This window comes from Cibotium barometz, chromosome 12, assembly GCF_041138505.1.
Source record: "Cibotium barometz isolate CiBa-2024 chromosome 12, ASM4113850v1, whole genome shotgun sequence".
Taxonomy (NCBI): Eukaryota; Viridiplantae; Streptophyta; class Polypodiopsida; order Cyatheales; family Cibotiaceae; genus Cibotium; species Cibotium barometz.
This window is the reverse complement of record NC_141057.1, coordinates 60,706,816-60,733,091: the sequence shown is the minus strand read 5'-3', so window position 1 is coordinate 60,733,091 and position 26,276 is coordinate 60,706,816. Positions and strand designations below refer to the sequence as shown.

At 46.5% G+C, this 26,276-nt stretch overlaps 1 protein-coding gene across 1 annotated transcript in view; it reads right to left on the bottom strand.

The window, feature by feature from the left end:
- Nucleotides 1–5,535: 5,535 nt before the first annotated feature.
- The window catches only part of LOC147633641 (homogentisate prenyltransferase), a 66,515-nt gene continuing 45,774 nt past the window's right edge, over nt 5,536–26,276 (bottom strand). The window contains exons 4-6 of the mRNA XM_086806787.1: nt 6,158–6,220; nt 5,924–5,956; nt 5,536–5,842 (exon numbers count right to left, since the gene is read on the bottom strand). Of these exons, the coding sequence (XP_086662913.1) occupies nt 5,768–5,842; nt 5,924–5,956; nt 6,158–6,220 (171 nt within the window). The 3' untranslated portion in view covers nt 5,536–5,767. The remainder of the gene's footprint in view (nt 5,843–5,923; nt 5,957–6,157; nt 6,221–26,276) is intronic.

Here is a 26,276-nt window from a genome sequence, read left to right as displayed (position 1 = left end):
GTACTAGGATTGGAACTTTTCTCTCTTGGAAAAAAAAAGGTTGAAAGTGCCTTACAAATAAGAATTTTAACCTTAGTAACTATGGTTGACATACCTATTTCTTCACATACCTATTCTTCCCATGTATTCATAATACAATAATGAGTTTTTAACATGCTAGTATATAGCTTTTCCCTTTCTAAAGACTACAACATACTCGAAGTAAAAAAAGAACTAAATGAATTTCAAGGCAATGTGGATCTTGCTTGTCGATGTTGTGATGCATGAAAATTGATAGTTAGAATGAAGGAAAATTTTCAAAGGATCTCCTTAGGATAGAAGCATCATGTATTTCAGAAGTGTATTAGTATATTTTTAGGCTGTTAATGTCACGATAACTTACATTTTCCTTTATGTTTATTTCTCTTAATTTTCTTTTAATTGCATCTTTTTCAGAAGTTTCCTTTAACGATAAAGAAACCTAATGAAGCAGGTAGTGTTTATAAAATGTAAGGTACCTATAAGCAATTGAAGATCCACCTATCTCTATCTAACCTGAAAAAAAGCATGAGATACTTTGCAAACTAAAACATAGCCAAAGAGTTATTCTCAAACATAAGTAGACACAATTTAAAGTTACACTAATGAAAACCATTGGAAATTCCCCCAAATTTACTAAAAGCAGCATCCTCAATATGTTCATAAGTCAATGCCCCCACAAGTAAAACTAACAAAGAAAGAAAGTCAAGTCAAGTACATACGAGGAGAAAAACAAGCACATATGGAACATATGATTTTCAAGTTCAATGGGAAATTTGTAAGAAACATACTTAGAAATCTATATTTGGTAATTATCATCTTTAAATGTGCAACTTGATGTAAATTTGTCATTTAATAGAGTAGAATTTAAACAAAGCTTCTCATATACTTAAGCTATATATTTTGTGTGTGTCAAAAACTTACGAAACCATATGCACTTTCATAATAGCACAATGTAAATACTTTGATTTATAATATTCCTTTTTAAAGATGATTTTCCCTTTTCTAAATGGCATTTTATTATGCTCAAGGCAATAAAGCTGCTTGCTACTTGTAAAAAGAGTAGTTAAGCTTGCCTCGCATCATATAAGTCTTTGAACATTAAACCAAGCCCCCCCCCATGCAGACATTGTTTGAAAATTAAGAGACTGTTTTTTGTGTATCATCACAAAGGGATTCATCCAAAATGCTAGTGTAACAAAAGCCACTGGGTTATCAATGCTTACAATGTGACACAAGAATTGTTAGGGAGGAACAATTATAAGAACCTTGCCACACATGCGTCTATCATGTGACATGAGAGAGATTGAGTCAAAGAAAGCCTACCTTTTAAAAGATGTTGTCTAACTTTCAAAATTGCATTATTGCCTCAAAAAAACTATTCTTTCTCAACCATACTCGATATATTGAATGACTTTGCTTGTCTCTTTCTTCTTAAGATAAGAAAATGTAGCAATAGTCTATTGAGTGCTACATAGAGTATAGATCAATCACAAAGAATTGCAAACCTTTGCACTTTTCAGTAAGGAACAAATCAAATAATATCCCATTATGCATCACCACTTATACATGTTTCCAAGGCTCCACCTCCCACTGCCCACATCTAGGAATAAAATTACACTCATAATAATACGGAATGTGTTGGAAATCAATGCCAACTAGGATTAATAAGTCCACATTGATAGATCACACTCAAGGGTAGAAGGAGACCAACATGTTGGAAATCAATGCCAAGTAGGATTAATAAGTCCACATTGATATATCACACTCAAGGGTAGAAGGAGACCTACTCGAGGACACGTAGCCCTTAGGTTGCAAGGCACAAATGGGTATTCAAATCTAAAAGCTACACCAAGACCTACAGTCTCATTTTTGGTGTAATACTTTTGTGGTTATCTCTCCATCTAAACTAGTCACAAGGTGGTCAACCTACAATATCACCAACCTTGGATACTATATATAGATAGGTTCAACAACCACCTCTATCATACTAAGATGATTAGTTGAAAACCATCTAAAGTTCGTCTGATTTAGCGTATAGCAACATGGGTAGTTGTATAGAACCAATATGAGAATCAATTAGACAAGAGTAACCCTAACATTTAGCTAACACCACTAAAGAGGCTCATTGATTGATTAGAAGGATATCAAGAATATGGAAATGGTGACACTTGGGATTAGCAAATCAAGTGAAGATATGGCACGCAAGTGCATCAAGATCTTGCTCCAAAAACATGATGGTTTGGTTACTTCTTTGAACAACCAAGTCAAGAATCCTCCTTTAACTTTTGAAGAGTTTACTACTATGCTGCTAGAGATGGAGATGCATCAAAAAGTTATGGTCAACCAGCACAATGAAAGGTAACAAGAAGGCTCTGGTTTTGATTGGAAAAAAGATACGAAAGACCACGAAAAAAAATTCTACTACAACAAACTTGGACACATCAAAGAAAAGTATACAAAGAAGAAAGCCAATGAGAAGAATGTCACTTGAAGCCCACCAACAAAAAGAAGTTCAATAAAAGTGTCGAAGAAAATATGAGCTCGTTGTGGCAATCAAAGAGATTTGTGCAAAAACATATCGTTCTTCAATAGCTTGTAGATTATTGATAGGTCAGGCGTCTCGACACATGACTATTCAAAAGGGATCCCTGTTTTAAAGTCTTATCTTTCAGCATATGTAAATATGATTGGTTTGCCAATCATAAATCACAATCTTGAACCAGCGTTACTTCTCTCATGTAAAGCCTTTTGAGGATCATGGTTTGTATGATGGCCCTATTGTTTAAAAATCAATCATCACGAATATGTGGTGGATACTTAGCATGAAGGTCTTAATCTTTGCATCTTATACCACACCTAAGGCTTTGGCTATGTTCCCATGCAAGCTTAACCACAAGGCTTGTGCTTGGTGGACTTTCACAAGCCTCCTAGTGATATATCAACACCACCATCCAAGATTATACAGAGATTGTCATTCCTTACACTAGGTAGCACAACAATCATTTCATCATTTTCAAAGTAGTGATTCATATTAGAGTCTGAAAAAACCCCATTACTTTGAGAATTTTGTTTTCATTATATTTTTTGGTGAATCTTCAACATACCAAATCCAAAGTAGTTGGAGAATATGGATTTAGAACCTACTCTTCAAGAACTCTCCAATGATATGCCAACGAGCTGGTTTCGATAAAAGTTTAAAAGAGTTCACCGTGCCCTCTTTTTTTAATCTTGCAAAATAGAAATTGGGATTTTTTCAACCTCCCTGATATGACCTTTATTTTTCTCTATAACCAATAAGAGCCTCCATCCTCATAGTAATTGGAAATGATGACAAATGTTCAAGAAAGGACACAAGTACTATTTCTTTTGTGTCAAGCAATGATGATACAAAAATGATAGCTAGATGCCCTTCATGTATAAGATATCAAGCCATATTTGCTCTCCATTGCAACCATTATACAAAGTGCGACTTTAGAGTTTACTTTGATTGAGTTGGGACATTTATCTCGGATACCAACAACGTAGGAGCAAGCACAATAATCTATTTGAATTGTTGCTCTTTTTCTACTTGTGGCATGAGAGATTTAGACACCCAAACCATGTGGTGTTAAACGAGATGCATAGGTTTTGAGATTATGGAGCACCTACCAACATTTCTTAAACGCACATGCATGTGAAGCTCGTGTAATGAGCAAGTAGCATATGTTATCTTTTCCACAAGAGAGCACCAACATAGCTAAGTCTTCTCTAGAGCTTGTATATGCTAACCTTTGTGGTAAGATGCCTACCACTGCACTACGCAGTTCTTCCTACATTTTGTTTCTGTCAATGACTTTAGTAAAAAGACATGGGTTGATTTTCTTCAAGATAAGATAGATGCCTTTGGAAAGTTTAACGTATAGCATAAGAAGGTCAAGAATGAGCCAAGAAAAAAGCTGAAGAAGTTTTGAATAGATCGAGCTGGAGAGTTTACATCAAGTGAATTCAATGCCTACTGTAAGGAACGCAAGATTAAAAGAAATTCGACTACTACTCATGGTCCTTAACAAAATGGAGTTATTAAATGCAAAAACCACACAATTGTGGAGATGGCAAGGAGTATGCTTCAAGGAAAAAGAGTATCTGTTGGATTGTGGCTATTAACACTTTGGTGCACATATTCATAAACAAGAGTTACACCAAGATAGGAGAATGACATATTTAAAGTAAAAAAAATAAATGCACCCCACCTCCTCATTATGAGTGTGCTAAGGAGGCGCATGGTTAGGAGACAGCTTATGTAGATTCACTTCTATGCCAAGTAGGATGCATGAGAGAGTAGGGGTGCAGACTAATAGACTGCTTTGAAAGATAATAGAAGATCTTTTGGGGGGCACCTAGTCCTCGGGTTATGGAGCTCAAATGAGAGACTAGATAATCCTAGATATGCCTGGAAGCAATGCTAAGACTTACAATCTCAAGCTTAATATTCTTCCAAACGAGTGATGAGGTCTACTCAACCCATCTAAACAAGTCATAGGATGGTTGACATGGAGACCACTAACCCTAGGCACAATATATAAAAGTAAGTTCAACACCTACTCTGCTATATTGAGATCATTGATTAAGATATATTTTCAATGTGTTGTGTGCCCTTGGTAGTGCATGACATCCTTTGTCTCAATGTCTACCTGGATCTACATCAAGGCTCGTTACCAAAGCGCACGGGATAATAGTGTTTTAATATTATTGCTTCTCTCTTTGCATTATGTTCTTTGTCTCTATGTGAATGCACAAGAAGTATTTTCTTGTTCAATGGCCCCACATGCTAATAGAGAGACATAGAGCATAACTACCCATGCTTTTACCCAAAGACTCCAAAGATTGAGAAACAAAACAGATGTGTGCTGGAGTACAATCTTGATCAGGACAACACAAATGAACTTGTTAGTGTTCTCAGCCACGCTATTTGTGTTGGAAATAATCCAAACATAAAGCCAAGATTAGAGCCCAAGGTTCAAAGGTTATTATCCATGTAACTTCAGCATTGTAAAAGGCACAAGAATCTAGCCAAAGAGGTGAAAAGGACCCCTCCTCTAAAGAGAATCAAGGAGAAAAATCAAGGCAATGCCCACCTACATTTACTCCACCTCTCCTACAATCACTCCACCTCTCCAGATTCCTCTCTATCTCTCCTAAAATCAAGCCACCTCCCCTATATTCAAGGATGTACTCTTGGCCTATAAAAAGGCACCTTTGGGAATGAGAAATTAGCTCGTGTGTTTTCATTCATACCCTCTTCATGCTTGTGTGATTAGCTTAATCTCATCTCAACATATTCTTAATCATCCACTAGTAATGGCATACATATGCTTCGATCCACCATCAATACATCATTACTTCCATTTTCTTTCAATTTGTTGAAGAGAGAAATATTTGATGTAACCTCTCTCTTTCCAGTGTGCACGTACTACATACCCTTTGGAAAGATGGTGAGTCATAACCCAAAGGATGAATATAGTCACTCATGTCCCCTTTGTTGAAAGAAACATAACCCCAGATAACATTAGCTGTTAGCATGTCCACATATGATTCCTTTTCTTAGATAGTCATTGGAGCAATTAATACACACCGACAATGTGTTCGGAAATCCTCCTAGGATGAATCAAAATTCCTTCTAAAAGGATAAAAAAGGAAACCCGATATCCTATTACAATATAACAATAGAATCTGCTCCATTTCGTTGAGGTAATAAACCAAAAGAACCTTATATCAAAGGGAACAATGCATATTCAGCATAGAAGAGATTCCAAATAAACCTATAGTACGCTGCAATAGCTTCCTGCAATCATGCATACATATAAAAATGAATTTTTGACCCCTAAAAAGAAACCCACTGTGTTCAGATGCCATGGGTGCTTACCTTGGTGTAATTTGATGTATCCAATAGCCATGTCTGCACGAGCAATTTCTCAGATTATTGCCATAACTCTTTCCTCACACCGGAGAGATTAACACACACATACACTTCCTAATACAATCTATATCGTGCCTTGATATGCAACTACTCTAAGAAAATACCCAAATGACATCAGTGACTCCAGTCTAGCAAAACCAAAACATGCATTAACGGGTGACATTATTGCAAAATAGACACCTGATAGATGAGAGCTGAAGCCAGCACTGCATGACCGACCACCATAAATCCCCTTCTAAAAACCTGCACATCGGTATGGAGTTCAAATATATGGACTGACTGTGATCACCCCATTAATCTAAAAAGGTGGAAACATTTCAAGTGTATTTTCATCCATACAAACGCATAGTACAAATGCTTCATCACTTTCTTTACAGTGTTTGGTGAAATTCCGAGTGGCCTCGACTTCCATCAATTCTTGGAAGTCGAGGCCACCACTGCATAGTACAAATGCTTCATCACTTTCTTTACAGTGTTTGGTGAAATTCCGAGTGGCCTCGACTTCCATCAATTCTTGGAAGAAAGTGTCTCACAAGCATTGCATTACTAAAACAACAGCACACAGCCTCCCCCCCCTCCCCTCTCCCTCTCTCTCCCCCCCCTGCACATAGTTTCATTAAGAAACCTGGATACATATAGACACATACCATGCTATGAAAATTGCCATAGGTCAGCTGAGAAAGTGTCTCACAAGCATTGCATTACTAAAACAACAGCACACAGCCTCCCCCCCCTCCCCTCTCCCTCTCTCTCCCCCCCCTTGCACATAGTTTCATTAAGAAACCTGGATACATATGGACACATACCATGCTATGAAAATTGCCATATAGACCACCTTTGGATAGAAATTAGGAGTGTAGAGGGCATACCACAATAGGCGACGATATGCAGAATATGCATAACCAGGGAGGTAGAGATTCAGGAGCACTGCCTATTCCAATGCCCAGTGTATTAAGAGATACGAGGGAGATTTCATTGTCTTTTCAAAGAGGGATCTGGCCCTCTCAAGCAGTAGATGCTCTTCTGGGACCAGAGAAGTCTGGACCTCTACTTACCACGCAACATTAGAGAGGAAACAGACCTTGGGCAGGATAATCCAGCTAGCCGGGCAACGACCGACCCGCTAGCTCCTCGTACACGTGGAGTGGTCAAGGATTGCGTGCAGTCCCTTCAGAGATCTAGGTGTAACTCCCCTGTACAAGGTTGAGCACAGATCTTGATTCCAGTTAAACTATTAATACAAATAAGACAAGACAAAATCAGGACCTAAAATGTTTTTGTCGATTAATTTATTAATTTGTTATGATGTGCGCATGTGTGGACACGTGGTTTAAATTTCTTAAGTGCTCTTCTGTTCGCATGCCTCGACAACTGGTCGAGGAAGTATCTGCGTTTCTGGGCACTGCCGTCTTGTGGAGGTGTTGTGTTCTTGGGCGGTTTTCTGTTTTTGTGGACATGTTCTGCTTCGGGACCGCTTCCGGGCGCGTGATCTTCCTTGGCTGTTCGTGCGGCGTGTTTGTGCAGTTTCCCATGTTTGTGGAGACGTGGTGATTCTGGATATTTCCCGCTCCTCGTGCTTTTAAATTTCTTGAGTGCTTTGTGTTCACATGCCTTGACATGTCCTCGACAAGGCATCTGCGTTTCTGGGCACTACCATCTTCTGGAGGTGTCGTGCTCTTGCGCAGTTGTCTGTCTTCCTGGACATGTCTGCTTCTGGACTGCTTCCAGGGGGCGGGGGGGGGGGGTCGGTCTTCCTTAGCTGTTTGCGCCACGTTCTTCTGCAGATGCCTGTGTTTGCAGAGATGTCGTGGTTCTTGATATTTTCCATTGTTCGTGCTTTTGAAAGGCAACCTTCTACATCGCTCTGCATGTCGTTGTGTCATTGGCTTTTCTTCATATGAGCGTGGTTCTTCACTTCTTTTGGACAGCGTTCACGCGACGTGCTTCTTCAGGTGCCTGTCTTTCTGGAGACGTCCTCCTCGACATTTTCCAATGGTCGTGGTTTTCAGTGCGCTGCTGTTCTTTGTTTTGGTTGTTCGAGATTCGTATCCTTCCTTCGGATGCCAGGTTGTACATCGCTGTACATGTCATTGTGTGATTAAATTTTTTAAAATCCTTGCTATACTGTGGTGTGTCATTCTTTTTTTGGACTCTATGTTACTTATTTAAAAGGCACAACACCAAAACCGAAAGGGACGGAATAGGTCGACTCCCCCCTTGATAATGATGTGTATTTAGGTACAAGCTTTGAGGGCATCAAAATGCCATATTTTCACATACACTTGGTAATGAAAGCAAACCAAACCAAACCAATGGCATTGTAGTGGTCACAAGGACTCTGCCTTGCTCGAAATTCCCAATCCCATCAGCTACCCTGCTAATTCCATCCCCACGAATCCACGTCTGTATTCATCCAGGGTCTTGGTGGACCTCGCTGCTACATTGGTCGGGGCAGACTTCGCCAGGAGATCCAGAGGGCTCTCGTTAGAGGACCCATAGATATCCTTTTCATCCAGGAGCACCACCTTTCTGCCTGGCGTACCCGCACCTGCGGGAAGATCTTGCCAGGCAGGAGTCACACTTTTTGGTCACCGGCATATGGCTCCCAGGGGAACCAGGGTGGAGTATGCATCTCAGTCAACGAGCAACTTCTATCCGAGGTTGTGGATTCTGGCACTCTGGTCCAGGGTCGAGCGCAGTGGATCATCCTTCGGGTTGGGGAAGACCGCATTGGCTTCCTCAACTTCTACGCCCCTAATGGGGCGACCGGGAGAGCTGAGTTCTGGAGCACCATTAGGCAGTCCCTCCCCATGGCAGACCATTGGTGCCTAGGGGGGGATTGCAACATGTTGGAGGATGCAGAGGACAGGATGGGGGGCAGCCAGGAGACCATTCATGGGCCGGAGCTCGCTGCCTGGGAGGAACTAGTGCTGCAGGTGAGAGGCCAGGATCCGTGGACTCTCTCGGAGTTTGGCAGGTTGCAGGGGAGTTTATCTTTCTCGCGCTCGGATAGACGGGCCACAGGAGTTAACCTTTCCCGCATCGATAGGTTTTACATTGATGAGTGGGCTTGCGATAGAGGTGGCACTGTGGGTATACTTGCAAGCTCCTCGTTTTCAGACCACTTTCCAGTGCTTCTCCAGATCGAGGACCCTACGAGAGGAGAGCGAGGCCACAGCGTCCGGATTCCAGATTGTCTCATAGAGGAGCCTGAGATTGCGACCAGAGTTGAGCAGGTCTGGCAGGAGCTTCAGTTCAAGAGAGGATCGGCAGCCAGCGATCTTGACAGGGGTTTGCAGGAGATCAGTAGGATGCTCAGACAGGCTGTCCTGGACCGTCTGGAGGCTTTCAAAGAGCAGGAGAGGAGCCTGCGGAGGAGTCTAGCTTCCCTTCAGAGACTTCAGGAGAGGGATCCTACGAGCCCTTGGATTTCAGAGCAGATGGAGTCAGCTCGCACAAAGATCAGATCCATCGAGGAGAGGAGGGTGGAGTTTCGATTCCATGCTCCGGCTTCTTTTAGGACACAGGCTGGAGACAGAGTGACTCGAGATTTCTTTGAGGCGACAGGGCCTCGCTTCAGACGAGAGGGTCTCAGGCGTCTTCGACAGGCTGAAGGCCAGGTAGTGGTGGATCCCCCAGGGTTCGGGCGATCGCCACAGATTTTTACAGGGATCTGCTCTCTGCTGAGCCAGCAGATGACAGGGTGAGAGAGGCTAAGGAGGCAGTCTGGAGCTTCACGAGACCGGTTGTGCCGGCCCATTTGCAGCACTCCCTTCTCTCCCCCTTCTCGGATACGGAACTGGAGGCGGCTCTTCAAGCACTTCCTCGGGGCAAATGCCCAGGAGAGGACGGTCTCTCAATGGCTTTCTTCCAGAGGTACTGGGGTCTCTTGCATAGGGGTTTCAGATTGGCAGTCCAAGAGATCATGGAGTCGGGAGACATGCCGGACAGCATGGCAGAGGGGTTGATTCACTTGATCCCCAAAGAGGGAGGAGACAGATTGGAGATTAGACAGTGGAGACCGATCACCTTGCTAGGCACGGCCTACAAGGTCCTAGCTAAGGCGATCAGCAGGCGGCTTCAGCCTCACCTTCCGGACATCATCCACTCCACGCAGACAGGCTTCATCCAGGATAGGAGAATCCTGGATAACATCTTCTCTTTCTGGGAGGCTACGGCTTTGGCTAGATTTCGGCAGGAGGATCTGGTAGTGCTCCTTCTCGACTTCGAGAAGGCATATGATCGGGTGGACTGGGCCTTCTTGGAAGGCACTATGGAGAGGATGGGCTTCCCCCCTCAGTGGATCCGTGGGGTCTCTGCACTCTACACATCGGCTCATAGCCAGGTGCTGATACAGGGCGTGCGCGGAGAGAGGTTCCAGCTCTCGCTCTCGGTGCCGCAGGGGTGCCCCTTGGCGCCCTTTCTTTTTCTTTTTGTGGCGGAGGTCATGAGCACTTTCTTGACGGCACAGGATTTGCGGGGCCTCCAGCTCCCCATCCGCACCTCGGAGGAGCTCCTAGACTCGGAGTTTGCGGATGACACTGTTGTCTATCTTCAGGGAGGGGAGGAGAACCTCCGCCGCTTCGCCTCAGCCATGGACAGGTTTTGCAGAGCTTCGGGCGCTTTGATCAACTGGCACAAGTCGTGTGGGTTGTGGGTCAGTTATGTGCCTCCCCCGACTTGGAGGCCAGTTGATGGGTTTCAGTGGCTCCCCCCCGGCACTACAGTGCGCTATTTGGGATGCTATGTGGCCATTGACATATCTCCGGAGCAGCAGATAGCCCCCCTTCTTCTGAGCATTCGGAAAAAGCTTCTGTATTGGAGTACCGCTCGTTTATCCCTGGCTGGCCAAGTGGTTGTGGCCAACCAGGTTCTGCTTGCTACCATGTGGTACATCACTTCTTGCTGGGCCTTCTCTCGGGGGTGCATTGGCCAGGTGCAGAGGCTCATCAGGAACTTTCTTTGGTCCGGTGGCGACGGGCGGCCCGCCAAGGCCAAGGTGGCATGGGCTGTGATCACTCAGCCGAGGGAGAGAGGCGGCCTGGGCATAGTTGATCCTATTTGTCAGAGCCGAGCTTTGCTTGGCAAGTTGGTGGTTCGTGGCCTCCTACCAGGCGCTGAGCCGTGGAAGGAGTTTCTTGTTTCCAGGATTCTCAGCCGCACTCCTTCTCTTAGCGGCCCCTGGACCCCCAGCATCAGGTGGATCTTTACAGAGCAGCGATCCAGAGGAGTGGGCCTTGGCTTCGAGGAGCGTTTTGCAGCTAGCCTTCTGAGGGCCTGGGAGCATCTGAGGCCGTCACTCTTCCAGACTCCCCCGGGCACCGATGAGGAGCGCCTGAGGCAGCCATTGATTTGGAACCCCTTGATCCGACTTCCCAGTGGTCATATGGTTGGATCGCGATCTCACGTGTCGTGGGGCCCGTTGAGCTCCGGCCCAGCCCAGTCCCTAGACGACTGGATATGTTTTCAGCAGCTGCCTCTAGAGGTTCAGGAGAGGAGACTCAGCGGGATGAGGGGCAGAGAGTTGATGAGGCAGGACATTGAGGCGGCCATCCCCCGGGAGTGGCGGACTCTAGTACAGGACCCTCCACCTCCACAGTGGATGGGCGTCTTTACTCGGCATGAGATCCTTCTAGCGGTCTGCGGCTCAGCAGAGAGAGTCGCCGCACTCACCTTCGAGGTGGGAGAGGGAGGCCAGCTTCAGAGGACTCGACTAGATTTGGATGAGTTCCAGGGTTGTATCTTCCAGAGGGTGTGGGTGGTCGGCTTTCATCAGAGACAGTGGCATGTAAACCCCTCACCGGCCTCGATAGGGGAGGACTATTCTTGGAGATTATGGGCTTGGGACAGCAGGCCTCTTATTCGCCTTCAGTGGGGTCCAGGCGAGTGGCTTTGGCGAGATCCCTACTCGGCCCCTACCAGCCCAGGCACCCCCTTTTTTCAGTACACAGCGAGGCTGGGGCGGCGGATCCAGAGGCACAGGATAGCGGGCACCCCGGCGGCGGCCGAGCATTGGCGGCGACAGGGGCTCTCCCCTGCCTTCCTTAGGGACTTCTGGCAGCGCCTTTGGGCCAGCTTCCGGCCCCGGAAGGTGACGCTTTTTCTCTGGCTTACAGCGCATAGAGGACTGGTTGTGGGGGCTTGGCTAGCTTTTGGCAGACACCCAGCGTCCTGCCCTCGGTGCGGCCATGCACAGGAGTCGCAGCGGCACTGCTTATGGGATTGCCCACAGGCACAGCAGGTCTGGCAGCGCGCTCTCAGGATGGTTTTTGTAGGCTCGCCAGGTGAGATGATGGTGACGTGGGGTGCGGTGGCTTGGGCCACGGACAGCGGCCCGGGCCTTGGATACGAGGACGTCCCTGGTAGTGTGACCATCCAGGTCTCTGACAGGGCGATGGCGGTGGTTCCGACGCCAGACTTCTCTTCGGCAGTCTCCCACGAGGGGGACGGGCACAAATGGGAGATGATCAGCAGCATGACGGCTTGGCACATATGGAGAGCCCGATGCAGGGAGGCCATAGACCGCCAGGCGACTCCACCGGCGGAGGTCATACAGGCCCTCTGGGTGGACATCATTCACACCTTGAGAGGACACTGGGGGAAACTTCAGGGCGACTCGGATCGCATGAGAGATCGCCGCAAGGCGTTCCTCCGCACTTGGCAGCCTGGCCCTTTCCTCATCGCGAGGGGCGAGGATGTCACTTGGCACTACAGGCCTCCAGTTTGGCTCTTCTCACCTCCCGCATGTACTACTAGGTAGCCCCCCCCCCCAGAGAGCGGCCAGCCACGGGGGTGGAGCTCCAGTGTTCACTGTGTTTATTATCCCTCCTTGTGAGGTGAGCTTTGTAGCCTTATGGCGTTTTCTCATTAACTAATAGAAGGATCGTTTTTCCAAAAAAAAAAAAAGAAAAAAGAAAAAAGAATCCACGTCTGTATTGGGTGCAAGGCCTGCTCCGGGTACCACCGCTTGGGGAACTACCTTTGTTGATGACGGTATGGGAGCCTTCATGTATCCATCTCGGTGTAGGCTTCAGCAGTGGCCCCTTCCCGGGAGCCTTCTGGAGGGAGGACAATTCCTTAAATCACTCTCTCTCTTTCTCTGTCTCTTCAATTTTAGAAATTGAATTGAAAAAATTGTCAAATTGACCAATTTCTGAAGAGGTATAGGCTTGAGTAGTGGCCCCTTGCTGAGAGCCTTGTGGATGGAGGAGAATTCCTTAAACCACTTCTCTCTATTTCGTCCCAAGAAATAACTTGTGGCTGCCAAATGTATGCCCTGTACGGTCAAGGAGATCTGAAGAATAAGGTGTGCCTGTCACCAGTCAATCTGTTCCAGCATGCATATGTGTTTATGGAGAATTACATACCCAACAAGTTTGGCGCCACAATGGAAAATACTCTGCTTCGAATGATACACATGGGAAAATATTATCATGCCACATCATGGATTATACCTAAAACAGGTAATGGTATGGATAGAAAACGACCTACATCAATTTGGGAAGTGATGAAAATCCCACACTTGACCCAATGCACTGACATTCAGAGTATCTTTTACGTGGACATGCTTGCAAGAAGATATTTCAATCAAACAATATTGAAGTAGAAGAAAACCATGGCAGTGATCATGACAGTGACGAACACGAGGCAGGGACTTGTCAGAACCCAATATTAGTTGATGTTGAAGAAGATTCTCTTCCACAAGAAGACTACATCAACAACTACATGTCTGTGTGTGAAAGAACTGCAAAGAGCTATTATCAATTGGCATAAATCAGTTGGTTTTTGGATCAGTGATTCTCCTCTTGCAGAATGGGGTACAGATGTTGGTTTTACTTGGATTGAGAGAGGATGCTCTGCCAGATACCTTGGTTGTCAGGTGGGCGTTGAAATCTCCCTTGCACAACAGTTTGCTCCAATGCTCTTAAGCATTAAAAGCAATTTTCATCACTGGAGTAGGAGGAAGCTCGACTTGGCCTCTAGAGCTTTGGTGGTTAACCAAGTTTTGCTAGCCACAACTTGGTTTATTGCTGGATTTTTCATAAGGGCTACATTGGCCAGCTTCATCGCCTTATTCGGAACTTTCTTTGGTCAGGGCTTGATGGAAATGCACACACTAGGGCCAGAGTTGTTTGGGAAACCATTATCAGGCCTAAGCAGGAAGGGGGATTGAATATCATTGACCCCGAGGTGCAAAGTAAGGCTTTGCTCTGTAAGCTTGTTGTTTTTCTTCCAGGCACTGAGCCGTGGAAGGACTTTCTCATGCAGCAGATCACACAGTGTGTCCTTGTTCGCGGAGGTGACTGGACTCTCAGCTCACGCTTTATTTTTTCAGATGCAGTTCACCGCTCCCCTTCGTCCCCCTGGTTAGGTCCCTCCTACGGGCCTGGGACTGCTTGAGGAGTTTTTTGGTACACATTCCCCCGCGTTCAACGGAGGAAGCTAACAAGCAGCCCATTCTGTGGAATGATTTGATCTTAGATGTGCATGGAAGGCCTCTTGGGGCAGCTATGCATATTCTCTCGGCTGGCTGGGAGACCCTATGCCCCACAGTGATAGCTTGAAGGAGGTTTCAGAGCCTTACCGAGGTGTAGAGATTGGATTTCACGTAGCACTTCAGAGGCTCTAGTCGGAGGATTGCACAGATTGATGCAGCCATTACCAACCACTGGATTACTGGATCTTTTTTGGAAGGTCATCATCATTCTTGGTTTGGGGCTTTCTGTGGGACAGGTGTTCCTCTTCAGGTTATGGGTATCTCCTTGCCTAGGAAGGATGATGTATCGGTCTTTTTTTCTGTACAGGATAGACGGCAGTCGGAGAGATGTGATGTGCAGGACCTTATTGAGGGCTTCTTGGCCAGAATCCAGGGATCTTCAAGGGCTGCGGAAAGGAAGCGCGTCCAGTTTATGAGAGAGTGGAACATTGGTATCTTTTTCACATCCTCTCATCCGGGACCCTATTGGCAGCACAGGGCTCCTGATTGGTTGAGATCTCCACCTTGCTTGGTGCGAAATCTCCATTTTGTGAAATTTTTCACACCTAATAGAAGTCTCCTTTCTGGAAAAAAAAAAAAGAACTGCAAAGTTTAAAGAAGCGATTATGAACGAAACAACAACGTTTAAAGATTTCGTCCCTCTCCTACCACTAGAAAATTTGTTGGGTTACTAGAGGACGATGCTTGCTTTCTTTAAGTTGTCTTTGAATATCATGCTTGGTAAACATGCCTAGTGGGATAGGAGTCATCCACTCCTGAGGAATAGCATAGTCGATGTCGATGCTGAGCTTGTCTCTACCCCGGATCCTTGTCAGGTCTCTCTCCTCGACCTCCAAGGGTAATTGCCTGTGTGCAAGCCAATATCCAAGGGACTTGGTAGGTCCTATGCTCAATGCACCCCATGATACATGAGGCCCCCAACATATGGCCATTGGATAAACGGATCAGGGGATTCTCGACTGATGGCTGCCGCGAAGACGCTCCTCTGAAGCTACCGGAGCTATCTACCTAAGCGCTGGCCTGCGGTGATCCCAATCTCGAAGTAAACTCGCTGTAAATCTGCCCTCAAAAGCTCGCCTAAATCCACGGGCCAGCATCTCTGTGAAGATCCATCTCGTACTTTACGGCCAAGGGCTTCCTAGACTCGGGGTGTGGGCTAAAATCCGGGCCAAGAGGAAGTCCTTCCAAGGCTCACCACTGGGAAGGAGTCCTCTGACAACAACTTGCCTAGCAAGGCGCGGCTTTGAATAGCAGGGTCAATGATGCCTAGCTCCCCTCTACGTCCTGGCTAAATGATCACTCTCCATGTCACCTTGGCCCTCGCAAGCCTCCCGTCTCATTGTCGGCCCATAAGTTCTGCATCAACCATTGCACCTGGCCAATACATGCTCGGGAGAAGGCCCAGCAAGAAGTAATGTACCACATGGTGGTGGCAAGGACCTGGTTTGCCACCACCACTCTACTAGCTAGGGAGAGCCTCGCAAAACTCTAGTACAAAAGCTTCTTCTGAATGCTGAGAAGAAGAAGAGGGATGAGTTGATGCTCCGGAGAGATGTCAATGCCCACCTGTTGTCCGAGATATCGAACTGGAGTGCAACTCAGGATCCACTATAAAGTCTCAACTGGACGCCAAGTCAGGGCAAGTGCAGAGCCTACCCAAAAAGCACTTGTGCCAGTTGTTCTGTGCTCCTGACGCATGACAAAAGATCTCGATCGCCTCAGCGAATCTATAGAGATTCCCCAAATCTCCTGATAGGTAAGCTGCAGTGTCATATGCAAACTCTTAAGTCCAGCAGCTCTTGAGTACGAAGGAGGAGACGCAATCCCTGGAGTCTCGTCTGCTGGGTTGAGAGAAAACTGCTCATGGCCTCGGCAACGAATAGGAAAAGATAAGGTGCCAGAGGACAGCCTTGTTGGACCGAGTGGGAAAGGGGGAATTTGTCGCCACCACGGGCTCCCTAAATGAGAACCTCGCTGTAATAGGCTGAGTAAATTCATGAAACCCCATAGATCCACTCCATGGGGAACCCCATCCGGCTCATTGTGCCCTCTAGAAAGCTCCAATCCACCCTATCATAAGCTTTCTCAAAGTCTAGGAGTAGCACTATGAGGTTCTGTTGCCGCATCTTGGCTAAAGCAATCGCCTCCCAGAAGGCGAAGATGTTGTCTAGAATGCTTTGATCCTAAACAAAACTTGTCTGAGTGTCGTGGATCAAGTTAGGGAGGAAAGGCTGATCAAGTTAGGGAGGAAAGGCTGATAAAGTTAGGGAGGAAAGGCTGAAGTCTCCGGCTGATGGCCTTGACCAAGATCTTGTAGGTAGTCCCAAGCAGGGTGATGGATCTCCACCACCAAAACTCCAACCTGTCACCACCCTCCTTAGGAATCAAGTATATCAAACCCTCTGAGAGCCTCTCTAGTATGGCGCATGTGGTCATAATCTCATTGAAGGCAGCTTGAAGTACGCCTTCCATGAGGTCCCAGTGGTGAAGAAAGAAGGAAACTGGAAGCCCGTCTGCCCTCGAGCATTTGCCCCTAGGAAGAGCCGTCAATGCCTATGCCAGCTCCTCTGCAGTGAAGGGAGTCAATAAGAAGGATCGAAGAGCAAGGGGGACCGCCTCTTTCAAGTGCTACCAAACCCTCTCGCGTGTGTCCATCACCTGTGAGGATAATGGGGCACCTGTGAGGAGAGATTAGGAAAAATCACTGGCGTTGACTCTCACATGGGGGAGGTCAGAAACAATGGCTCCATCCTAGCCACGCAACCTGTGAATACCATCTCTCCTATTGTGGGGGCCTGCAATCTCAAAGAAGTCCCTTGTGACTTTGTCGCCAACCTGAATTTAAAAGGAAGCTTTGGCATGGTACCTGTACTCCACCCTCCTCTCCTCGATGGATTTGATCTCCGCATGGGTGGCAACAAGCTAACTCTCAATCCAAGGGCTATTGGGGAAACTCTCCTGAAGCCACTGAAGAGAAGCAAGACCCCTCCTTAGACTCCTCTCTTGCTCATGAAATCCTTCCAATCTACTCTGAGCTGCCTTCTGCAAAAAGTTGTTGATCTCACCAAGGCCAGAATCCAAGGTGCACTCAACAGAGCCTGAAATAAAATCCACACCCGTGCATATTTGCTCTATGCTGCTGCATATCTCGGGGGCTTGTATAAGGCTGTTTGGAATCCTTGAGCTTGTGTGCCCGTCTTGCTATAGGGGTCCTTTAAGGACAGAATAACCCGAGCGTGATCCAAAAAGTAGTGCCCACCAAGATGTCGATCATGCCCCCACAGTCACAAGTGCACTCATCCACATAAAACCTGTCAAGTCGAGAGAGGTTGGGACTGGTGGTGATCCTAAAAAAAGGTGAGCAGTAGGCTCCCAGTGCTGCGCCCAAACTCTGGAAGATGCCAAGGATCCTGCCTCCTGAGTGCTACGATCAACTCCTCCCATGCAGAGTACTCTGCGCTTGCGACTGTGGCTATGCCTCCTCCGAGTTTGTCCACTACTGCCTCAATCATGTTAAAGTCTCCGCCCATGCACCAAAAGTCAGCTTGAGGAAAGGCATGACGGACTGAGCTCCATAAGCTAGCTCTACTTGCTACGGCGTTCAGGGCACAAACATTGAGGAAGTCCACGCAAACCTCTCCAATCGCAACGAAAACCCACTGTGCTCGCCCAGAGACTATGCACTTGAGCCTGTCATTGCCGGCAAGGGCTCCTCATTGACAGAAATATAAACTCCTCTCTGCATCCCCCCTGAGGGACCAAAAGAGGGAGACCAAAAAGTGTGGCTCCTAAAATCCCCAAGGGATTGAAAGAGGGAGACCATCTCTGTGGGAGGCAGAACTATCGGATCTGCCCTCCACTTGAAGAGTCCTGGGCGTGAGTTTAGAAGGGAAATAATCACAATCAGTCCTAGGACGAAGGCGCATCAAGTGGGCGTAGATCCTGTCCTCAAATGTGTCGCCACTTTGTTCAAGCACGAGAGTAGGCATACTCTGAACTCCATCGATCACAATGTAGGTATCTGTAAGAAGGGGGGAGTGGTACTGGGATACTACAATTGAGATATGCACGAACACAAAGAGTAGCACCTCTAGGCTAAACGCCACCACCTTCCAGTCTTGGTCCCTATGGCCTGAGCCTCCAAGCTCCATCCTAGCAAAGGACACATCGGTGATGCAAAGATTGTGAAGATGGTGTGAAAGCTCAACTATCTACCCTTGGATGGTGGCAGCCACCGACTCCTAGTCCCACTTCGTCTCCGGGATTGCACTCAAAGGGAAAGAGAAGATCATTGTGCCACTCTTTGGCGCAGAAGGTCTGGAGTGATGAAACACCACACATATCCAAATGGGGGCTACCGTCTCCTCAAGCATGTTTGTCCCTTCCTTCCAGCAAAAGAAATCGGAAGAAATTGTAATCCACATGCAACCCCAAGATCCTTGGGGGCCCAACAGGGGACGGTGGCACGAAAGGCCTCACTGGGGAAGCAACGATGGTCATCTCTACCGCTCCAAGAATCTATGGATCAATCGATGAACGGAGCACGCCGACTACCTCCGGTCCGGGTTGGGTGTTGCTGGAGGGCGCGGGGGGTGCCCTGGAGAGGCAGAGGGAGGGGGGAAGTGCGGGCTCAGAGAAAGAGGACAGGGTAGAGGGAACTGCTACCGGAAGAGTCGGAGGCGAGGAGGGGGGGGGGCAGAGGGGGGTGGGGAGGCAGAGAGAGGAGAGAGGAGAGAAGGGAGAAGCGGCTGGAATTCATCCATCGGAGCAGTAGGGTGTAGGAGGGGGCTCATCGGGGGTTCAGTGGGGCCAGCTGTGGACTCACTGGAAACTGAGAGCAGGAGGAGGAATCTCGGCGGGGAAGCGGTCGCCAAACCAGAGGGGCCGGAGGAACCCTCTCCGTGACTTGAGGGGGCCCATCATCGATAGGTGGGTGCTATGATAAATGCTCAAAATGGTTCTCTGACAGAACTGAATCCTCCTATACTTTGCTAGCCTAGCGCGCGCGGTGGTGGCTCTCAGCTCTGGTAGTTGATTGACAACCCTGGCGTGGGCCAACCATCCACCACTCTCCGACAACAGGGTCATCCACGGTCGGGTCCTAGTGCTCCAATTCTTGAGAGCTTGCCTCTCTCTCTACCCCCTGGTGAGGATCTAAACGGGGACCGAGGGGGGGAGGAGGGTTGGGGGGACCACCGGAGGTGGTCTCTTGAACTAGAGCCGAGGGCAAGCTCTGGCGAGGTGGCCCTTCTGTCTACAAATGAAACTCTGGACCGGAAGGCTTGAGTACTCCACTCGCAGAATGATGGGGTCACCCCGAAGGCATGGGATACATATGACATGAGGCACTATCTCCGACGACGCGATACAAATGCTAAGGGATGGAATCCCGACCGCTCGTGTGAGAGACGAGGTAGCAGTGGAGGGGGATTCCATCACTCTCCCTATGGCTCCACTGATCACCAAGAGAAAAGAAAGGTATTCCTTCATGAGCCCTGGAAAGCCCAACACGCATGTCAGTGGGTCGGAGACGAGCTCGAAGTCATGCTGCCACTGTGCAAAAGAGGATTGGGCCGTACGCAGTGCAACCGGGCTCCGCTCGAGAGGATGAATGTCTATGATCTTTGTAGGCCCATCGATCAGAGTCGTGTGCAAAAGATCTCTGAGTTGTCTGCATGCACGGCGTCTATCCACAACCTTGCATGCTAGAGTGAAGGCCTCTAAAGATGCAACATTTGTAGAGCGAGGAGCTAAAGGTCCGCTTCAGAGAAGGAAAAGCAAACGGCGGTCTCAATCGGGGTTGACAGAGCAACTGCCATGGAGTCCTCCTTAGGACGAAGACTAGAAATTGTCAAGACTTGCCGAATGAAAAAGCCCAAGAACTGAAGACGCTGCCTGGTGAAACTGTAACAAATGGTGCCTGGGGGACTGGAGCCCTTGACACACTTGTTGATACCATCAATGCATATTAAAACATTTAAACATGGCCAACGCCTTAACACATATCCATCATCACTTTGCATAAAACATAAAAGCTGGACAAAACATCCACAAATGCTAAAAATGGAGCTTGCACATGTGACACCGCATATAGGCCCGAATGGGCTAACCCCACCCCCACCCCCTCCCCTTTGAAGTATTTTATTACCCATGGAGAATAATATCATGTACAAGCTTTGAAGGCCTTACTCTCCCCACAGGAGATGCCGGATTATCCATATACAAATGCCATAACACAACCCAATTGTCACCATTTGGCCACCCAACTGGTCCACCCGTGCTTTCTTATCATGTATGTACATTGGACTGGTGTCCATGGCAGTTGTTTATGCCGGGGATTGATGCCACTCATGTGATACTGTAGACTTGGCTTTCGGTTGGGACTTGTGCCTCCGTGTACATGCCCGGAAATGCTTGGTGGATTGGTGTTCCATTGGGTCTGGTACCTCGTGTACTTGCCTGGAGCACATCTATTTTGGTATAGTCGCATGAACGGGGATTGTCCATACCAATGCTGCATTGCATAGTATCTTTATGTGCTTGCTTGCAAATGAAATTGCATGCTGTTTTCATGCCTGCATGACCTATGTGTAGTTCCGGGCTAGGGGTCGCCCGCCCGTGAACCGTGCGTGTGAAACTATCTGCTGACATGGTTGCGTGGCATGTGAACAGGTGGTAAGTATTACTCAATCTAGGCTCAAATAGCCCTTAGGACTTAGCCAATATTTATAAGTGAGTGCGTTCTCACTTCATTAAAGTTTGGGCGCCCAAAAGTCACTTATAAATTATGACCGCTTTCAAGTTCACACTCACTGAAGTCCCGAGCTGGACAAGACTCAATGTCCAGGACCTGATTCTCCCCTTTTACTCATAAATGGGTATCTCCCCATGTCCCTTCACCCTGATTGGACCCCAATTCACTTACTTATTAAGAGAAAATTCGTGTTTTCTCTTCATGAAGATTTTTGGAGGCTGAAAACTTTGTTTTTCCACCATTTCTCTCCATTTCCAAGCTCTCCATAGCCATACCCAACTTGCTAGGATGTTTTCCAAGCTTCCTAGAGTGTTTCCGGATGCTAATCACTCTCCTACTCACTCCCAATGACTGAAATTCAGCAAAAACAGCTCTCTTTATTGCTGTAATTTCTGGTATTTTTTCTGAAAACCCTAATTTCAGCTCTCCTTTCTCAAGGTGAACCATAGGGGAAGCTTTCCCAAGGTTCCCTTCATCCTGTTGAAGACTTTTGTCGTTAAGAAAGGTGACAAATCAAAGATCTCAACACTCCAAGGACTTCCATCGCGAAGACTTCCGCTGTCATCGACTCTACTTGCTATTGGTAAGCTTTTATGCTTAAATATGGGAGCAAGTAACACGAGGGAGGAACCGGATTACAAGATCACATACCCTGTGTAGTGTTCTCTTGTCCTACGTGCTCTCTTGCAGATTGTTGCTACCATGTGTTGGTAGAACAATAGAGAGCAGATGGTAGGGAACATGGGCACTTGAGAGGGTAGTGTGGGTTGCAAGTCTACATCGACAACCACTTGTTTGCAATACTGTTTTCTTATGCATTGGTATGGAAATCTAGTCAGAAATGCCCATGATACTATGTACTTGATTCTTCCAAGATCAATATACTTTATCTGAGGGAGAGGTCGGCCGTTCCGGCTCATTGTGTGTCTCTTGTCAATTCAGCAATTTACTTCTTGTATTTGAACAAGTGTTCATCAAATCTTAGTGTATTTAAGTGTATTTATTAGCATTGTGTTCAACCAAGTTACATTGGTATCAGAGCATACGGTTCTCTTTCACGTCTATCGTGAGAGACGATCACCGTGAATACTAGCTATCTCTACACTTACAACATTATGGACAGCCATACAATGAATGTTGGAGATGCTAATACAAGAGGCAGGGACAATGAAATGCATGCCTCCAATGCTTTACAGGATGAGCAAACTCATGTGGTGTACAATAGGGAACATGAATATGTGGGACAGCCGCTCTGTGGTAAAGAGAAGATGCAGGAAGAAGAGTCCATAGTCTTGAGGGCTGAACTTACTTGTATGTAGGCTCTTCTCCATGCACAACAAGAAGAATTGAATCTCTACTGCCGCTAGGATCCATTGGTACATGACCGTTTGAAGGCCAAGAAAGCTGAATCTTATATGGATCATGCAATGGCAATGATTACTCAAGAGTTGCACATGCAACCGAGGGATGCAGCACGTGCAGACTTGGCTCGTACCGAGGATGCCTATGCAGAAAAGGCAACCATCCCACATGTCTTGGAATTCCCCACAAGTGCCCGAACAAGAACTTATGTCTAAGAGGATGAATCTCCATGCTATGCGAGAGGAACAATCAGTGACCTCACGCCATGCAGGAATACCTTAAGTAGCCTGTGAAGGATACAATGTTTATGGCAGTGGTCAAAATGTATGTCAAATTCCATTGCCGGCTGAAAATGTGCATGCACAACACATGCAACATGGGCTGCAATTTTCTGTTCGTGCAGGTATTCCGCGTATCTCTCATGCCACTCATGCCTTCGAGTGTGCTCCCTTCGAGTGTGCTCGTGAGGGAGAAGTTATGACTCAAAATGTATCAATGCATGTTGAGGGGCCAGCCATGCCTCATGCTTACAGGGCACATGTATCTATGCCTTATGCATCACCTTTTGGTCTAAAAATAATACCAGCCACAGGGGCTGTTCCAATGGACAAGCATGGGGGAAAACATGTTGAGATACACACACATGCATCAAAGTCTCGTGACTTCAAAGCCGGAGACAAATTTGTGAAGTTTGACACATATCATGGGGAATATGATGGATCAAAGGCACTTGCTTTTATTGCCCAGTTTGATATTGCTTTCAGTGATGAGGATTCACTCAGAAATCCATGATCCGGCATGTAAGCATGTTCATGAAAGGCACTGCTGCCCATTGATGGCTTACAGAGAAGCTCTCACCGAATCCTGTTAGATCATGGGAAGAGTTCAAGGAGAGGTTCTATGCTCAGTTCTTGCCTCCCAATGCATTGAATGAGATAACAATGAAATGGGATTGGGTATAGCAAAATGAGGGGGAATCAGTAAATGCATATGTACAAAAGTTTTGGAAAGTGCTCTTGGAGGTGTCTCCATTTATGCATGTCACCGAGGCGGAAAGGAAGAGAAGGTTTCAATCGGGATTGCAACCCGTGTACAAAGCGGGACTACAAATGTATCCTGGTCATACCTTACACCAATTAATCGCAGCCGCCGCCGCCGCCGCCGCCGAGCAATTGGAACTCAAATTGAGTCGATCCAATAAGGCTAAGCCCTCATTTCAAGGCAAAGAGAGCTGTCCAAAACCTGCAAAATGATGGACAGCCACCTATAAAGGACCAAAACCAAGATAAAAATGGTCCAAAGGCTCAAAATAAAACTACCAAGAAGCGTCCCTTCAAACTGAGAGACTATGGTCTCACTCCGGAACAAAAAAAGCAATATATGAGTGAGGGGAAATGCTTTACTTGTGGTAGCACCGAGCATATTGCAAAGGCATGCCCAAACAAGAAGAAGCGTGATAATGCAAACGCATCAAAGCCTAATGTGCATATGGTTCCGGATATGCAGGGTAACACTTCACATGATAGCTCATTTGGCTATTGTTTTTGAAGAGCTCCATAAGCATAAACTCTTCATAAATGCAAAGAAGAGTGAGTTCTTCTTGTCAGAGATACATTATCTTGGGCATATTGTGTCCAAAGATGGAGTGCGGATGGATCTTGCAAAGATTGATGCAATTCGGAGTTGGCCCGAATTGAGTTCGGTGCATGAGATCCGTAGTTTTCTTGGATTATGCTCTTACTACCGCAGGTTCATTCAGCACTTTGCATGGATTGCTTCTCCTTTACATGATTTGACAAAGAAGGTCGTGTTCAAATGGACTAATATAGAGAGAGATGCATTCCTCAAATTGAAAGATGCAACTACTCATGGTCCAGTGTTGATCATTCCGGATTTGCAAAAGCCTTTTTGTGTGCAATGTGATGCATCTGGAAATTGAATAGGAGCTGTCCTAAATCAAGAGGGACATGCCGTGGCTTATGAGAGTCGTAGATTGCATGATGCAAAGCTATCTCTTGGCATTTATGAGAAAGAGCCCTTGCTAGGGTGTTTTCCAAGCTTCCTAGAGTGTTTCCAGATGCTAATCACTCTCCTACTCACTCCCAATGACTGAAATTTAGCAAAACAACTCTCTTTACTGCTGTAATTTCTGGTATTTTTTCTGAAAACCCTAATTTCAGCTCTCCTTTCTCAAGTTGAACCATAGGGGAAGCTTTCCCAAGGTTCCCCTTCATCCTCTTGAAGACTTTTGTCGCGAAGAAAGGCGACAAATCAAAGATCTCAACACTCCAAGGACTTCCATCGCGAAGACTTCCATTGTCATCGACTCTACTTGCTATTGGTAAGCTTTTATGCTTAAATATGGGAGCAAGTAGCAGGAGGGAGGAACCGGATTACAAGATCACATACCCTGTGTAGTGTTCTCTTGTCTTACGTGCTCTCTTGCAGATTGTTGCTACCATGTGTTGGTAGAACAATAGAGAGCAGATGGTAGGGAACATGGGCACTTGAGAGGGTAGTGTGGGTTGCAAGTCTACATCGACAACCACTTGTTTGCAATACTGTTTTCGTATGCATTGGTATGGAAATCTGGTCAGAAATGCCCATGATACTATGTACTTGATTCTCCCAAGATCAATATACTTTATTTGCGGAAGGGGTCGGCCGTTCCGGCTCATTGTGTGTCTCTACTTCTTGTATTTGAACAAGTGTCCATCAAATCTTAGTGTATTTAAGTGTATTGATTAGCATTGTATTCAACCAAGTTACACCAACACGAGGCTACCAAGCCAGAACACAGGCTGTAGAAATGCCAAGCCAAGAATATAATCCATATACCTCCGTGTGGGTACTGATTCTTCCCCAAAAACCACGGGTCTTCATGCAATAGAGCTGGTACAACAGGTTCAGCTCTCCATTCAGCCGGTACAGCAAGTACAATGGTTGGTACAATAGGTACAGTGGCTAGTACAGTAGGTACAACATGTACAAGGGCTGGTACAGTCGATACAGTGGCTGGTACAATAGGTACAGGAAGTACAAGGACTAGAAATCATAATAAAAAAATTAAATACCCTTGCCTTCAATATTTCTTTGTGATGGAAGCCTCCAAAACAGTCCCCAACAGCTGGTATTCTTCATGGGTGGCCTTCAAGGGAGAGAGAAAGAGAGTAGCAATCATTAGGGCAGCCTATAACGGTGGTAGAGGCTAGTGTGCGGCAAGAGAGCCTCAATTAATGAAGAGAGAGGGCTCCGATTTATAGATTTGGGGCTCCCATGTGTGAAAATGGAAAGAGAAGGCTATGCTGGCAAGTGGAGAGCCACACAAAAGCTTAAGTGACAAGTGTGAGGCCACTTGTCTCACTTTGGTCCACTTTCTTGCCACATGTCCCAATCTAAGAGACGGGTCCTTCCATAAACTTTATCTCTAAAAATATCCCAACTGGTAGACATTCTGTCATAGGCACTTTTCCAGCTCTTGGTATCTGCTCAATTCCAGATGTAATGACACGAACGGAATTTCCATCGGAGTCGGGCCAAACATAGCAACTCTCCTAAATTTTAGGAGTGCGGTCCTTTATATTCTAGGATAATCCCCCATTCCCAAAGCTTGAACTTTCCAAAAATTTAGATGTCTTGGAGTCCACCATACCCCTTTCATACTGGGAAATGCCCTGGTTGGTGAC